The sequence below is a fragment of the Homalodisca vitripennis genome, chromosome X (assembly GCF_021130785.1).
Source record: "Homalodisca vitripennis isolate AUS2020 chromosome X, UT_GWSS_2.1, whole genome shotgun sequence".
NCBI lineage: Eukaryota > Metazoa > Arthropoda > Insecta > Hemiptera > Cicadellidae > Homalodisca > Homalodisca vitripennis.
The window spans coordinates 67,672,706-67,689,958 of NC_060215.1; the positions used below are offsets into that span (position 1 = coordinate 67,672,706).

General features: G+C 30.4%; 1 protein-coding gene across 1 annotated transcript in view; it reads left to right on the forward strand.

The window, feature by feature from the left end:
* The window catches only part of LOC124369127 (ceramide kinase), a 46,822-nt gene that overhangs the window by 5,875 nt on the left and 23,694 nt on the right, over positions 1-17,253 (forward strand). The window contains exons 2-5 of the mRNA XM_046826890.1: positions 4,406-4,639; positions 6,389-6,805; positions 10,233-10,385; positions 13,860-14,012. Of these exons, the coding sequence (XP_046682846.1) occupies positions 4,406-4,639; positions 6,389-6,805; positions 10,233-10,385; positions 13,860-14,012 (957 nt within the window). The remainder of the gene's footprint in view (positions 1-4,405; positions 4,640-6,388; positions 6,806-10,232; positions 10,386-13,859; positions 14,013-17,253) is intronic.

Sequence of the window (17,253 nt, forward strand, 5' to 3'; positions counted from 1 at the left end):
AATAAAAGTGTATTTCACTTTACAATTATACCCCTAACAAGGTACCACATGCCAAGTAAAAGTACCACTCTAGTCCCCCTTTCTCTTGAGAATTGAAAACTAGACTCGTGTGGTGACAGCACATCCATGTCCATGGTTTTAAAGTTTATTGAATTCAAAACCCAACAAATACAATCAAACTTACTATTAGTTACTTGCTGTGTAATAGTTACTTGTAAAAGATGATTCAATGATTGACATTTTTAAGTGTTACTTCTCTGAGTACATTTCGTTAAAAACATGTATAATTTTTTAGATTATAAAAAAATGTAATTTTCTTATGTCATAAATAAATTCATCCCCTGAAATTACAGGTTAATATATAATATATATATATATATATATATATATATATATATATATATATATAGTAAAAAATTCATATTCTTATCTACAACCAATTTTCCTTGTACCTAAAGATAAAAAATTTTCCAAAACTTTCTTTAAATGCTATACTCTAAAATTAAACCAAACACAACTCAACAAAAAATTACAGCACCACCCACCACCATTAGAGCTTAGATGCAGAGCAGACAGTGATCCCCTGGCATGACCCATGAAATGTTCAAGACTCCCCCAGGTATAGTCAAGGGCAGATTTGAAAATCTACTGCCCGTGGACTATTGCGCCCTCCAGATGACTGCCGTATTGCCTCCTCCCTCAGCCTACCTTTGCCAACCAAACATACCACCTTTGATAATGCTACAGTATGTGACAAGATATATGTCATAAAATGTCTAAAATCTGTTGCCACCTAAAATAACCAATTTTGCTGTTTATATTTTTAAATACACATTGTCCAAGTAGGTTACTTATGATACAGCTAACATTATATGTGAATTTTAGTCCATCATACATAGTTATTTATTTTTTTACGGTATTTGTTTTGGGTGGTTTATGTTAAAAAAATCTTTGATGCAACATTTATCTTATTCTGAATAAAATTTGAAATAATCTGTATATTTTGTTTATTTTTTCATTCTTATAGTCAACAAGACCACTTTGTAACCTTAAAATTATATATGATGAGTATATTTGTTTTTCTTTATCTTATAGAACATGTTTTTTTTTTTCTGAAAAAACAATTATACTTAATGCACTGATATTTTTGTATTTAAAAAACCCCATCTAATATACTAGAAAATGCCCAGCACTTTAAAGTGATATATTCAGCACTTGAAGGGTTAAACAACTATAGAATGTTAATTATTAAAGTAAAATAACATATACACTACATATACAGAGTGTTCAAAAAAAGGGTGTCACAAACTTCTGTGGCTGATAGTACTCAAGATTTCAAACAAAAAATGTCATATCAACGTAAATTTAGTGAAATGTGTTGTTTTAGCCATTAGTCACCATTTTGGATTTTTTTTTTAAAATTACAATCTCTAGAACTAGTAAAGCTACTGATACCAAATTTTCCATATATGTTGGGATAAGAGGAAAATGCAAAAAATTATTGCGTTATTTGCTTTAATATGAACAAAATGGTGCCAGTTAAAAATATTTTGTCGGTCATATAACAAAAAAACCTGCATTGTTATAAAAAATTGCAAGATAATAACTATTTAAAATTTTTTATTACAATTGCAATGATACCTTTCTCAACAAAATCCATCAGCGCATACATACGCATGACCACTTTATACTTGCGCAAGCCAGGAGCAACAATTATTTTGTCTTGTGAAAGGCGTCAGTCGGTTACAAGAAAAGAGCATATTTAGTCAAAACATTTTTTTTACCTTTTAGCTCAGGAATCTGCATGCTGTATTTTAAATGTCCCCTAAGATAATAATCCAGTGGATTTAGATCGAGAAAATGAGCAGACCAAAGTAAAAAAAACCATTCCGGCCAATCCATTTTTCTACAAAACGTCTATCTAATTTGGCTCTTACATTTACCTCAAAATGTGCATTGGCCCCATCGTGTATATAGCACATCTGTGTTTTTTCATTTAGTGGAATTTCTTTTAACAGTTCAGGTAAAGAATCTCTAATAAATTGAAGGTAGTGCCCACGTATGGTGTCAGCTTTAAAATATAGCAAGATAGTTTTCATCTGCCCAAACATTGTTGTTATGGAAATGATTAATCCCATTCCTTGTAAATAAAGCTTCATCGGTGAACAAAACATTAGAAAGGAAACCTAGATTTCTCTCAATTCTATTCCTGAATTCTGTACACAGTTGAGTTCTTTCATTATCCCCTGGAAGTAGAGCCTGCACACTTTGCAAATGATAGGGGTACAGTAACTGGGAATAACAGATCCTCTAGACAGTAATATGAGAACTTACTCCTACCTGCCTCGCTATTCTTTTACATGATGAATTGGGATTTTCTTCAATTAAGTTAAGAAATCTTTCGTCTGTTAGTGGTGTTTCCAACCTCCTACCACAATGAAGTTTGGTCTTAAACTTCCACTTTTTGAAAACATTGTCCAAGTAGGCTACTTATGATGCAGCTAACATTATACGTGAATTTTAATTGACCAAACATAGTTATTGTATTTAGTTGTTCTGCTTGGGGTTTTTTCAGTAAGCTTTAAATCAAAATTTATCTTATTCAAAATAAAATTTGAAATAATTTGTATGTTTTAAAATTTTTATTACTGATTTTAAAATTATTTATACCTGATCAATAAGAAACAAAATTTTAAAAATTCTTTCAGTCTTCTTGTCAAACATAACCTTCCTAAAAATAAACTTGTAAGTATTTTGGTTCTTATATCTAACACATTTGTGAACAACCATCTAAATTTGTGATCAGTTGCCAGATACCTCAATGTCACACCAAACCTTTCATGAGGAGTAATTAATTGCTGCTTTCATTGTAGTTTTTAGTATAATTTTTCAGGTTACAGATGTAACCACAGCCTTAGAATACTTCGTTCATTCTAATATAATTGTGCCACTCATCAAGTTCATATCTAAGTTTGCTTATTAAATTAATATGTGAAAACTGTCAAGGAGGATTTAGCAACACTGGAACATCTCATAGTTTTGTTGTTATTATTAGTAATTTGGTATGTCTTTTTGTTATTACAATATCTTAAGTAATTTAATATTTAAATTATCTCGATAATTTTTATTGAGTTTAACAATTCTTAAATATTCACTTCAAGGTAGGTATATAATGAAGAAATTCTAAAAAAAATTATATTTTATGAAATAAAAGTTAGTTAATTTAACTAAGAATTATGTAAATTCTCTAATTTTCAACCAGTTGCCATTTTGTTTAAAGACAAGATGCCATGTATTTTTAAACAAGGATTAATTCCCATTTTTTTTGGAGGAGGATTTAGGTAGCTTTGTGAAACTTCTCAGTTGCACCCTATCACCACATTTTGTGAAAAAAGGGCAAAATACAAAAATACCTCAAGTAATCTGATCACTATTACCTACAACTTAGCATTGTATTTAAATCATTTAAACAGTTTAAATTGTGGGTTTGTCTTGTTTCCAACCTGTGTAGTAAAAGAAATTATTACACAACTTAGCATTGTATTTAAACCGTTTAAATTGCGGGATAATGTTGTTTCCAACCTGTGTAGTAAAAGAGATTATTACAAGATAAACAGTAGTTACAGAAGATGATATCAGCATGCAATATGATGGGGTAAGAAAAATGATACCAAAGGATTGCCAATATGGTGTTTATTTTAGTGGTAGAGAAAAAATGATACAGGTAACTAACTACAAACCAACTTAATTCGGCTTTATCGAAAACAGAATACAATATTTATTCATGATAATATAACTTGGTTTTTTTTAGAATTTACTTGGATATTGTGTTTTATTTGTTACCTCAGTTGAACCAAGAGGCTGCAAGATGTGCTATCTCATATCAGTAACCAAATTGAGCAATTTGTAACATTAATCATCCATTGATTACCATACCTGTACAGATGTCTAATTATCTAATTGTTTGTTATTCAACCTGACAAGTGGTTTCATCCATCATTACATAATTCTCTGTAATTTGGTATATTCTCTCATTGTATCATTGGTTTTTCAATTAATACAAGTAACTTAAATCTTAATAATAAAATGTTACTTTACATATTAGTTTGTGATTCCGGAGTAAATTAAATATGTTAAAGTTAGGTGGGGATATACACTGTGGAGAGGCATTGCAGTTAGTTTACAGATGCAGTCCTTAAATATCCATGATCTACATCATTAGCAGCAATGTGACTTAGGCTATAAATATTGGACATGGATATCTATTAACCTTAATCTTTACTCTCTGTTAAAATATTATGAAACAGTGTTAGATTTGAAAAAAAATCTTAAAATGCTATGAAATATTGAAGAAGTTTATGAAATTAAATTGAATTAAAGGTTTAAGAGACTTGTATTATTTCAGCTCGGACCAGCCTTCCAGTGAATGATATAATTGCAGTCAAATATCTTCATAACTCCGATCAATCATGCTGCTGCAACGTTGATAATGGTGTGGAGTCAACACACCAAGTGTTTACAGTACATTTTGTAGTCCAAGAGAAACAGAACCAGTGGAAATATAAAAGAGTTGACCTCGAGAGCTCAGACCATCGACAAGTTACTACATGGGTCACTACTCTTGACAGCATGCTCACAGGTTATTCTACTGCTTTTATTTATAAGTACATGATCTTTTAAGTTGTTAATAAATCTATAAAACATCTAGTGCTGTGTGGGCAAAGTCTTTTCTTCAGAAAATTGGTTTCTCAAAATCAATCTTCTAGGTTAAAAATTGTGTGGCAGCTTTTTATCTGTTGGGGAACAAATAGAACTGATAGTTTGATTACTCACAGAATAAAAACAAAATCTAAAGCATGGTTTTTAAACTCGTTTCTTTACTATTAGGCAAAATGATTATGTTAGTGGATATAAACATTTAATTTACAATATTTGTTGTAGCTGGAAAGTGTATAATCTTGAAGGTCAGATTAATTCTAAATTTGGGAAAAGGAAAATAAAAATATTCTTTTCTGTGATCCATTACTGAAAATCTCCACCTGGTGTCCTAGCCCCTATTTGTCAAAAAGTAAGATGGAAAGGTATAATTTCCTTGGAACTAGTTTTCTTTTTTGCTCGTCAAAGAAAATGCATTAAAGTTAATTTTTTATTTCACCTGGTTTCATCAAGTAAGGTATCTGAATTGCTTATACCTTTATCTACAACTTGTTTGAATATCACAAGCAGTATTGTTGCTTTTGCAAACAATACTTATTTATAAATTAGATCAACTGAAACATATGGAAACCAATGTGCAAAATGAATTATAAATGTAGATTAAGATTATTGTGCAAAGAAAGCTTTACTGTTTAATAGCCTACTGGTAAATTAACAAAATGTAGTTTGGACCTTATTTTCAGGGATTGAATAGTGATGAACTTTTGTACAGAAATGATGAAACTCTGTAAATAGTTAACATTGTATTGTTTTAAGTTAATATGACACACTTTCTAAACTTGATGTTTATGAAATAAAGAGATTCTGATTTTTATTATTAAAGTTTGTGAGGGAGATCTTCCTATAGATTTTTATGATCTGAAGCTTAATTCACTGATTATATTTAAATAATAATAAATATTTTTAGTAAACTAATAATAATAACTTCCCTGTGTCCTTTTCTCATAAGTTTAAAATTTGCAGAGGTTCTGACTCAATTGTATTAACAAATATTATTTTGATTCATTTACTTTTATTAAACCATTAGTTTAGTTTACAACTGTTACTGCTGTATACAACACATTAAATGAATTTATTTCCCACATGCTGTATTGAAATACAACTGTACCATAACCAGGATCATTCTAGAGTGAATTTATAATCAATTCACATAACTAAATCTATAATTATATAATTTTATCAGCCATTTACTGTTTCTGCTCTGTTACTTTTAATATCTGAGTTTCTTTGGGCTGAAAGTATTCTTTCAACGAACCACAGACAATACTCAGGTGTTGGCAGTGTCTGATAACTGTATATTTATTTAAACATTCATAATTTATTGGTAGGAGTTACTACTGTATGCGTAGGCTTAGTTTATGTATTCTGTAACAGATAAATGTATGTGGGAAAACCAATTTCAAAGTGTTATATTTAAATATCTTTCTTTTTTCCCTAAGTAAAAATATATTCCTATTAACATTAATCTAACTCAATGCCTATTTTAATTTTTAGCAGTTAAATCTAGAGACAAATTTTTTATAAACAATTATTTATTATTATACTACTTAATCCTAAGGTGAAAACATGATTTTATTCAGACAAATCTAGTGTGTCCCATTGACTGTTAATGTTTTATACTGGAAAGTAAAGAAAATTCATTAATTAATATGTTTTAATGTTTTTATTTTAGAACTGAAGCACAGGCCAAAGCACTTGCTTATGTTTGTTAACCCATTTGGTGGAAGAAAAAGAGGGCTCAGGATTTATAAAGAGGTTGTAAAGCCTCTGATGGATATCGCAGGAGTGAAGGTGGATTTGACAATAACACAACGGTCGAACCATGCACGAGACATTCTCTTGGAAGACAACCTGACAGAGTACGATGGTGTGGTTTGTGTCGGTGGTGACGGCACGTTCTCTGAGATCATGAATGGACTGATCACACGCACTGCACGGGATAATGGTGTGGACCCTAATAATGTGGCTTGTGATCTCCCCAAGCCCAACCTGCGGGTGGGAATTATTCCTGGTGGAAGCACTGATACTGTGGCTTACTGCATTCATGGCACCACAGACATACAGACCGCTGTCATCCACATCATAATCGGTCAGTCATAACAACTTTATTTAGCAACATCATTTAAATTTTAGTGTAAGAATATTATGTAACTTGTTATGTAAATGTTATATGCAAACAACTTCCATTAATTTTATTGTAAACATGATAATATATCTTAGTGTCAGTAACAATACTGAATCAAATGAGACCTCAGTGTTTGAATTGCAAAGGAAGATAAGATCTTGAGTTACTGATAGTGTATATTGAGTCTATGGACAAGACCACTTGTTGACTATAGTCATTCTCCCACTATGTATGCACACTCAATTATTCTGTTTAGTAAGATCTGAAAAATATTTATTCAAAAGCAATGTACCATTGATATAATATGTATGTACAGTACCTTTCGATATACACATAGCACATGTGGAAACAATGTAACATATTGTAATTTCCTTATACAATTATTTTTTGTTACACATTTTTTTAAAGTTCTTTACTAAACTATTCACTGCATTGACCCTGCAACTGGCAGTTAAAAACTCTGTACTGGCAGACTCTGTTTGCTATTTATGCACATTATTATTTAAACATCTGTTTATAATAGTTAGAGTAAAATATTTATTAATACATATTTTCTTTTCGAGTACATTACAAGGAATATTTATGTGTAGTTGAACATGCCTTTTGTATTTCGAAGTAGCACTTTATTTTATTGCTTGAGAAACCCAGAAAAAAGTTAAATGTGGAATTTGTAAAATAAAGCCTTAGAAAAATACAAAAATAATTTTGCGTAGGAAAATCAAAATTATGCAAAATATGTAAAAAATTATTTTTTTTTACCATAAAATTTTCTTAGTCAGCAGCGATGACAATGTTGTGAAAACTAAGTTTTAAATAACAAAAGATACACACTGAGTTGTAAATGAAACTCATAAGTGATATATCACTTGTTAATGAATTTTGTAAGCAAAGTTGTAGTGTATCACAATAATGCTAGAATACCTTCACTAGGAAAAAGTAGTAGCTAGTCACAAATACTTGTTTTCATTAGCCTAATAGCATAAGCAATGTTTACAAAAAATCGTGTTGGCCTGTAGAACAAGAAACAATGTTTAAAACACTTGTTTTGATTCAGAAAGAAATATATTACGCATTGATGTAGCTCATGTCTTTCCCAAACAAAATTTCCCACGATACAATAAAATGGTAAAACTCCCTTACTCACAAGTTCTCTCAATGCGGGCGAAGTAGTAATGGAGTTGCAATCTAACATTTGTATCGTAATTTTAAATATTTTTGTCTTAGATAATACACATTATTATTCAATAAACTATATATAGGACATAACTGTGAAACATTCCAATTAATGTGATATAAAGTGCTACCAATTTAAATGTACTTTAAGATAGAAAAACTTTGTGTAAACAGATTATTGTAAAAACAACTAAGAATTAGTTACTTGCCATTAGGAAAATAAATGTCCAAAAAAGATTAATTACTGATCGTTGGCCAGTTAAATAGTTAATAAATAATGTCAAAAACAAATTTAAACTGAAGTAATAAAAAATAAGTGAAAATGAAAAATTACATAAATTAACATACCTCTTACTTTACTTCAAAAATTTAATGAAAGGTAGTAATTAATTTAATTTTGTAATTTTATTATAAAGTGGCTTACTTAAATATATAACATAAAAATAAAAATAGCACAACCATATTAACAAATAATTTTCAGCATTGGTGGCATTTATAAAATATCAATAGTAAATTTATATGCAATACATTAAATACATATTAACAATCAGACGAGATAAACTGAGGGTTAATTATTAAAACACAGAACTATTGACCTTCACACGCTAGCAGGTGAGTATGAAAATGAATTACAAGTTATTTACAAAAAGTAATTAGTACAGCATTCATAACAGAGTTCATCAATTTAAAAAATCTTATGTTATCCACATCAAACCATTACATACCATTGGAAAACATCATGTATCATATACAAATTAATAAAAATAAATAGTTAATGCAACAACATTTACTAGTCGAAACTTAATATAGAACTCACAAAATAGGTTATAAATAACTAGCAACCAATAAAATTCAAGATCATGTTAAGGTGAGTTTACACTGATACACATGTATGAGAACTTGTGATATATTCTTGTCTGAATACAAGTCTAAAGTTTGAGTTCCTACTTAAATCCCAATACATGTTGACTGACATCTGAGTGTTAACACTTGCATACATGTTGATTCTACAAAAGGAGTTAGTTTTTTTAAATATTAGTTGTTTTCGTATATTGTATGTTATTATTTATTATGCTTAGTGATGAAGTGGAGATTTTATAATTGTCCACTTGTACACTGCTGTTGATAGAATAAAAAAATGAAACAATGGTGGTAGCAGCGTAATTTTTTTAATAAAAGAGCAACTAAGTAAAAAGAGCTTTTACAGTATGCCATTTGGTCTCAATCTTTTTAGCAAAGAAATTTAATTGTACTGTGGCAGTGTAAATTTCCTTTCTTTTGTCACTATCCCGGTACTGCTTGGACTACTTAACATTCCATATGAAGCCCAAATTTTCTCAATTAGTTGCAGTATTGTTTCTCCATTCCAGTACAAAGACCTTCAACACAATGAAAATAGTCTACAAACTAACTGCATTGTCTAAATCAGAAAAGCTTCAATTATCACCTCACACAAGTCATTGTTTAAAAAAAAGTTTGTTTACTTAAAATGTATAAGCATTTGTTGAAACTCATACAAAATGTGTGAGTTTTTGAGTAAATTTTTTTCTGGATTTGTTAATTCAACAATTATCCATGTCTACAAGTGTAACTAATCTTACCTCATAAACATGCAACAGTAACAAGAAGCCAACACAGGTGAGGGTTTGGTCAGAAAATAGCAGGAGTCTCTTTTATTTTTCACCTTCGTTATGAGGAAGTGTTAATTTTCTCTAGTTTATTTTGCACAGCAATGTCTACTAATTTTGATTTTAGCACATTTCTTGGTAACTATTGGAAAGTAACCAAATGTAACTTTAAACTGTATAAGTATAGATAAATTAAGAGCTTAGACTGATATTGACAGTACAAATTGTTCAAAACTCTATAAATAAATCAAATAATACAAGTTTGGCATACTTTAAAAAATTTAAATCATATGAACACAATGTCCAACAAGGTAAAAATATCATATTTTTCCATGTGACAAAAAGTATCTTAAATTCTTAAGGTGCACAAACAACATTTTGATTTGGGGACATTATTGTACATTCACAATTGCAATAAATAACTCAAAGTGTAGTAAGTTAGTATAGTCTAACCAATAAAGAGTATCACTGTTTATTTATTCGTTATTATTATTATTTATTTACTGTTATTACTGTACTGAGGCAACATATATTACTGTTTTTGTGTTTCTTGTTGAATAATGTCTCTAAGGTGACATAATGGGTTTCAGGTGAAAGTGCTGGTTTGGATGTAAGTAGTGTACACAACCAAACCACCTTGCTGTGCTACTATGCCAGTGTCATCTCCTATGGGTACCTAGGTGACATTATACGGGATAGTGACAACTTCCGATGGATGGGTCCTAAACGTTATGATTTCTCAGGTTGGTCCTCAAAACTGATTTAAATTTAATTTTTAAGAAATGTGTTTATAAGTAAGAACCAAGGGTTTATACATTTGGCACTATCTAAAAGCCCATTACTCATAATAGGGATTTATTGTTTTAAAGAGTGATGGTTTTATTTAAATGTTTTTAATTTCTTTGGTACATTTTCTCTAAATTTAACTTTCTCCTCTGTTAACTAAATGCATTAACCAATGTTATTAACATAGAGATAAATCCATTCTTTTATAGTATTTATCCTTTATAATAGCAATGACTTGAAGACAATGTGCTAGCCTAGTTTCATACGGTCACCACAGTTACAAGAAATAATTACCCTTCTTTAGAATCTCAAATCAACTCAGATCTAAATCTTAATTCAAATTATTTCCAATATCTCTTGAGACTATCAATTTTGAGACTAAAATAAAACATTTCTCCAAAATTTACTTTAAAATTCAATAAAGTTTTGATTATTTCAAACTATTACTTGAAATTGTAAAGAGGAACAATACAGCTTCAAACCATAATCCAGAAAACCCTAATTCTATTAATTTCTTATAGGGGAACTTACATCTCAAATGAAAATAATCCTTTGCAGTCTGTACAGCCTATTACCCCTAGACTCTCTACCCAAACTGCCCTGAGTCAAGGGAAATGTTACCCCTAAATTCTAACCAAACTGCTGAGAGCCGTAGGTAATGTCATCCTTGAACTCTTCTATTCAAACTGCCCCAGTCAAAGGGAATACCACCCTTAAACTCTCCTACTCGAACTGTTCAGAATTAAAAGGAATGCCATATCCGAGAACTCTCCTAACCAAAATACTCAAAGTCAAAAGGTATGCCACCTCTAAATTCTCCTACCTAAACTACCCTGGGTCGAAGGGATTGTCATATCGCTGAATTCTCCTGAGACCCAAACTGGTACAAGTCGAAGAGATTGTAGCCTTGTATGAGTGACTAATGGATAAACTCGGTCTTAATAACAAGAATATAATAATAGCAAAATTATGGTAAGCCTACTAGATCAGGTACTATGAAAGGTAGCTTATTTTAAATCTTGAAAAAAACTATGAGTCACCGGCATATTCCTAACAGTTCATACAAGTTGTTAAAAAGATTTAATTTATTCTAATTCATCACCAATAATAGTAGATTATCTGTTTCCAGGAGACCAGATTCTGATGTTATATAACAAAAAATTAACCCTAGAATATATACAGTAGTGCTTAAAAGTCTTGAAATGATCTAATATCTCTTGTACTCATAAAGGTACAAACATAAAACTTTGTACAGTGACATAGGACGAAAAATTCAACTTTTTGATACAATCAGTAGCTCTTCACCATCTCAGGGAGATGGTCTGTAAGGGGTCTGTGGAAAATCTTAAATATAAGCATAGGTCGAGGTGCATACAATTTTAAAGGTCTTAGTAGAACATCATGTCACAAATTAGACATCAAAAGGTTAATCCAACAAAATGACGTTGCTCAAAAGTTTCAATACTGATCTTATGTACAAGTTCAAGAACAGCTTAATTTTATTGTAACCATATCAGATGAAGCTACAAAACTTCACACATGATTACTGTAAATAAACACCTATTTCAAATTAATAATTTGTAGTGGTTAGTAACAATAGCAACACAAAATTGTTAACGTAAAATTAAACTAATTAAAAGGAAACAGGATTTTTCCGGACATTTGCCATCGTTCAGTGAAACAAGAAATCAGTAACACTAAGTTTCGAGATCTGCAATCTGATCTCTTCTTCAGGTAGACAACTAACCTAATACATGATTACAAACTAGGTTAAAATAAACAAATCTTACCAAAGCGTTGTGGCACGCCTAAGTCAGGAATCACAACCTACATGTTGTTTGTCAACTTCACTAACTCTATAAACATGCACTTAATAAAAAACTATACAACATTAATCATTAAAACTTAACTTAAATCCTGTTTCCTTCACAATCCTTCCATCGTCAAAAATAACCTTCAAACAAAGAAACTAATTAAAGCAACTTCATGAATTTTCTGCTGAATTTACAGTTTACTTTTAAAAACTTGAACCGCCACCATTTTGTAACGGATAAAGCTTTTGATGTGCAGTTTGCGACTGCTTGACTAGCCCTTTAAAATGAATGCATATCAACCTATGCTTACATTAAAATTTTCTACCGACTCCTCGAGGACTGTTCCAATAGAATAGCAGGACACTGAATATATCCTCAAGTAGGTAGTATATATATATATATATATATATATATATACATACACACTCTGATCTTATTTTATTATATGTATATATTTTTATTATATATATATATATATATATATATATATATATATATACAGAGAGCTACTGGTGAACATATACTCATTCCTAGAATAACATACTGGCTGGCACTAGCGTGATCTTGATTAAATGAAATCTACTCATTACAGCAAGAGCCAAGGAAGTGAGTCACATTTTATCACATAGCATGTCTTCTCTACATGTAAATTTCTAGTAACATTCTGTAGTCTGTTAACTGCTGTTTTTTCTAATATGAATACTGACACGTTTTTGCAGGGGAACTTTTACCACCTTTATCAGACATTAGTTATATAACAGGTATTACTTTGTGCTTCCCTACTAATTTATGGAGGTGTTTTATTTATTTACGAAATAAGACACTATCAGTTGTTATTGTTGTATGATTGTACAACCTTGTAATTTGATGCTGTATTTGATTAAAACATGCAGAATAGAAATACATGTGATCTTACAATAGTTTGAATACAAATTATTTGGGTGCAGCAAGAGTAATTTGGGAATCAATAAGAGAATAGTTGGATTCTAATATTTGTATTCAGGCTGTTGCATAGAAGGCATTCATTAGTTATGCAACTGTTACTCAAAGTCCAGATGACAAGCCCCATACATTACAGATGCAGCAGTGATAGCTCGGTGAATAGAAGAAAGGTAAATATACATCTTCAGGAGTTAAGGGCTCAATCACAAACCCCTCTATTGTTTCTAATACAGATTATAAAGTTGTAGTTTTAGAAAAAAAAAACTTTCTCAATTTCTTTCTTATACTTGAAAATATTTATAACTTGTTATTTTAAATTGAGAAAAACCACTTGTTTTACTGAAATATATTTCCAAACTCTAGACTTTGTTGGTGGCCACAGTAATTTGTTAAAGTACAGAAACTCGTTTTTAAAATATGATCACTCTGTATTATAAGACTACATGCAATATGACCTTGAGATGCGTCCATTTAATTCGTTTTTTTGCATCCGAATACGATTTTATTAAAAAATTGTTGTTATTTTATTTTTAAATTATAAATCATTTGGTATAGCCTCTTAATTTATTACTTTGTGGTAGTAATGGAAATCATTACTTAAGTAACAGTATTTCAGTTTTTAGTTATTAAGACCAGTATAATTCTATAGTGTCTGTTTAAAGTTATGAATTTAAGGTATGAAGAAGTTTCTGGCTAATCAAGGTTATGAAGTAGAAATCAAGTTAGCCGTAAACTCAAGCAAAACTGAAGAAGATTCTAAATGTTTAAAAGACTGCAAGCGCTGTGCATCACAGAAAGATTTAACTTCAGATGAATCCTCAGTTCAAGGTTAGTAATTTTATTGGATATTATTAAGTTTAAAACATATTAAGTTAGGAGTTTATTTTGAGTTTAGTATCCATTTTAATGTTCTATTTTTGTCTCATTAATCGTTGTATCACAGTAATAAACCATTGTTATTTATATGAGGTTAGTTCTGTTATAAATGTATATAAATGGGTGGTAAAGTAAATTTTATTGATTATTTGCGTATTACATCTCGACTTGTTAGTGGCTAAGTGAAACATAATTATACTTACCGTTAGTGAAGTGACTCAAAATTACACACATTTAATATATTTAACCAGCTGTAAAATCTTTTGATATTTTAATTTCTCCTATGTGGATTGTAAAGTTTATAAAATTAGTTTATATAAAGTGAATCAAAGTAATTTAAAGTAAACTGTAGGTATTTATTTGGTAAGTTTCCCATTCTATAGATAGACAAGTAAAATAAGAAAGGTTTTAATCTCTATAGTGTGTGATATTGTGAGAAAAAATAAACGCCATTTATATAACACTGAGTGAATTTCCATTTATAACTAAGCAATTATTTATCTTTTAGGAAAATTCATTACATTCATTCTTTTAAGAAATATTTTGCCACTGATATTAAATAAATATTTCATACATTTAAAAAATAACTTGAAAGTCAAAATTATAAATTAAAAACATTCCTGCACTTGCTGAATTACTGTTGCATCTGAATTTTAGCGCTTCAGACCATCCACACAAAAAAGTGTCTGATGAAGAATTAGCAGATTTAAAAATATTACTCAGTGATAGTGAAAATTACTTTATACAGAATATCTTAGGCTTAAAAGCCTGACAATAATTGTGAAATTACCTTTGTCACTTCTGCCTCTCACACAGCTGTTCAGATAAGTTAACAGCATCACAGACTGTGTCTGTCCCCTTAGTCCTTTCTCACATACCTCAAGAAGTACAGATGAAATAATTAGTCTGGGCGCGCGGCCGGTCGGTGGTAGGCTATGGCGCGGGGGGAAGAGGGGTGTGTGAATCAGTCATTCCTGAAAACATCACGCCCGCGCCACGGTGGCGGACTTCAAGATCGGGCCAGCCGGAAGGGCTTGGCTGACTTGTGACTCATCTTTCCCTCCAGCAAACCTTCCCTCCAAACAATATAATACCAGTGTGACATCTGTTGTCATAGAGTGAGCATCGTTAAACTTCAGTATTAACAGTGAGTTGTTCTAAGCTGTGTGTATTTACTGTGTGCAGTTAACTGTGAATAATTATTACGTTCAGTGTTTTTGTGTATTGTGTTATTTTGTTTTAGTAAGAAGCTTATTTCATAAGCAATATGTGTGACCGCGTGAAATCAAAACTGAAGGGTAGAGTTTTGCACAGTCAAAGTCGTGAAATTGTCAGTAATGTATATACATTCATGAAAAAGGAGGCTGATGAAAAAACTTTAAGTATTCCCTTGGCAAAGGCCCGTGTCTGAACAGCAGTAGCTACAGGCGCCTCAGAACGTGAAATCTCAAGAATTAATAAAGAGCTTAAAAATTTAACCGTTAATAATGACAATGGTGAAAGTAGCTTTCTCACCCCAAACAAATTGAAAAGGAATCGTAAAAAGCCTATTACAGGATTGGATGACTTTGACAAAGCTCTGATAAGGCGAGTTGTGTACGAGTTCCATCTTCTAAAAAACAAGCTACCAACTGTATCTTTGTTACATGAAGAATTGAAACAGCGGATCGACTTTAAAGGATCAAAATCAAGCCTCAACAACATTCTTAACCCTAGAACTGTTAATCGACATAATTATGTCGGTTAATGCCGCTTTTGTGGTGTTAACCGTCAAAATTTTGTCGATCAAACATTCCCTCGTATAATTACTTTTTATAATATACTCCGGTAACGTATCGATATAATTCATGCACCATTGGATTCGGGAAGAAAAATGCTAAGGAACAGATGAGTTTTATTCCTCTTTGTATTATGGTTATGACGTAGCAAGCTTGTTATTTTGAACGTAAAAGAAAACGCGACGCCGTTTGTTGTGACCGCCATATTGCCGCTGCCGTTCTGTATCACTTTCGTGCCGAGCTGTGGATATTTGTAAGTTTTAATAGTTTTACGCGTGTTTTAGTGTCGTATTTAATGTGTAGTGTGTTGTTTGATGTCGTAGTAGTGTAAACATATATATTTTAGAATAAATCAATTTCTATTTACTGAAATATGTTTGAGAAAATTACCGGCTTTGTGTAGGCTATGGCAAAATGACTTGGCTAAAATTCATTTCACATAGTTTGTTATTGTTTTCACTTACTAAACGTTATTTATAGCACTCTTTTAGCTCTGAAGTAACTATTTATTTTTGGTAAATAGATAGTTTTCACAATAAAATATATATTTCCTGTAATTTCTTTGGTTATATATAATAACTGTTTGGGTTATTCTATATTTTTTTCAATATCTTTAGTTATATTTATAGTTTTCTAACTACATAATATTTCCTATTACTTATAAACCATAAATTTATAAATTTTGATATAGTACAAGCTTTAGAAACTATTTTATATTTTGCTGAATGAAAATCTTTTGCAAAATTTTTGAATAATGGCAAAATTTTACTTTTTTTACTTTTCAAAAAATAATTTATGGCAATTATTTCATTACTACTGTATATTCTATTTTATTCTAAGTAATAAAATATGCAAAATAACATGTATTCATAGATAAATGTATTAGCAAAACTTGTTTTACCAAAGTCTTACGTGTACACCCGATTTTCAGAATTTATACGCATCGCTGCTTTTTGTTCTATAGCTTTATGATGCTTTCATAAATGTGTATAATGTTTATGTTTTTCTGAAACTAGATAAAATTTGACACAGAATGGCTATCTCACTTATAAATATTTCTCACTATAACTTCATTTGCTAGGTATGGTCCCCCCCAAATTTAAGAAATATTTTTCGTAAATTTTATATTTGATTAAAAAAATTGTTTATTAGAAAATTTTTGATGGTTAATTTTACAATATAGTGCAATTCTACGTTTAATTCTGAACACAAAAATATATACTCTTATTTATATTGCTTTGATTTTATATTTTTAATAATTTTTTTTAAAAAAACCTTGCGCGAAGCTCCAAAACAGCCCGACACTACAGGATGAAATGACCGCCAGTTCTAGGGTTAAAGAACTTGGTTTTCGATGGAGAAGGACACAAAATAACCGCAAGCTTTTGATCGAGACTAATGAAATAAGAGGAAAA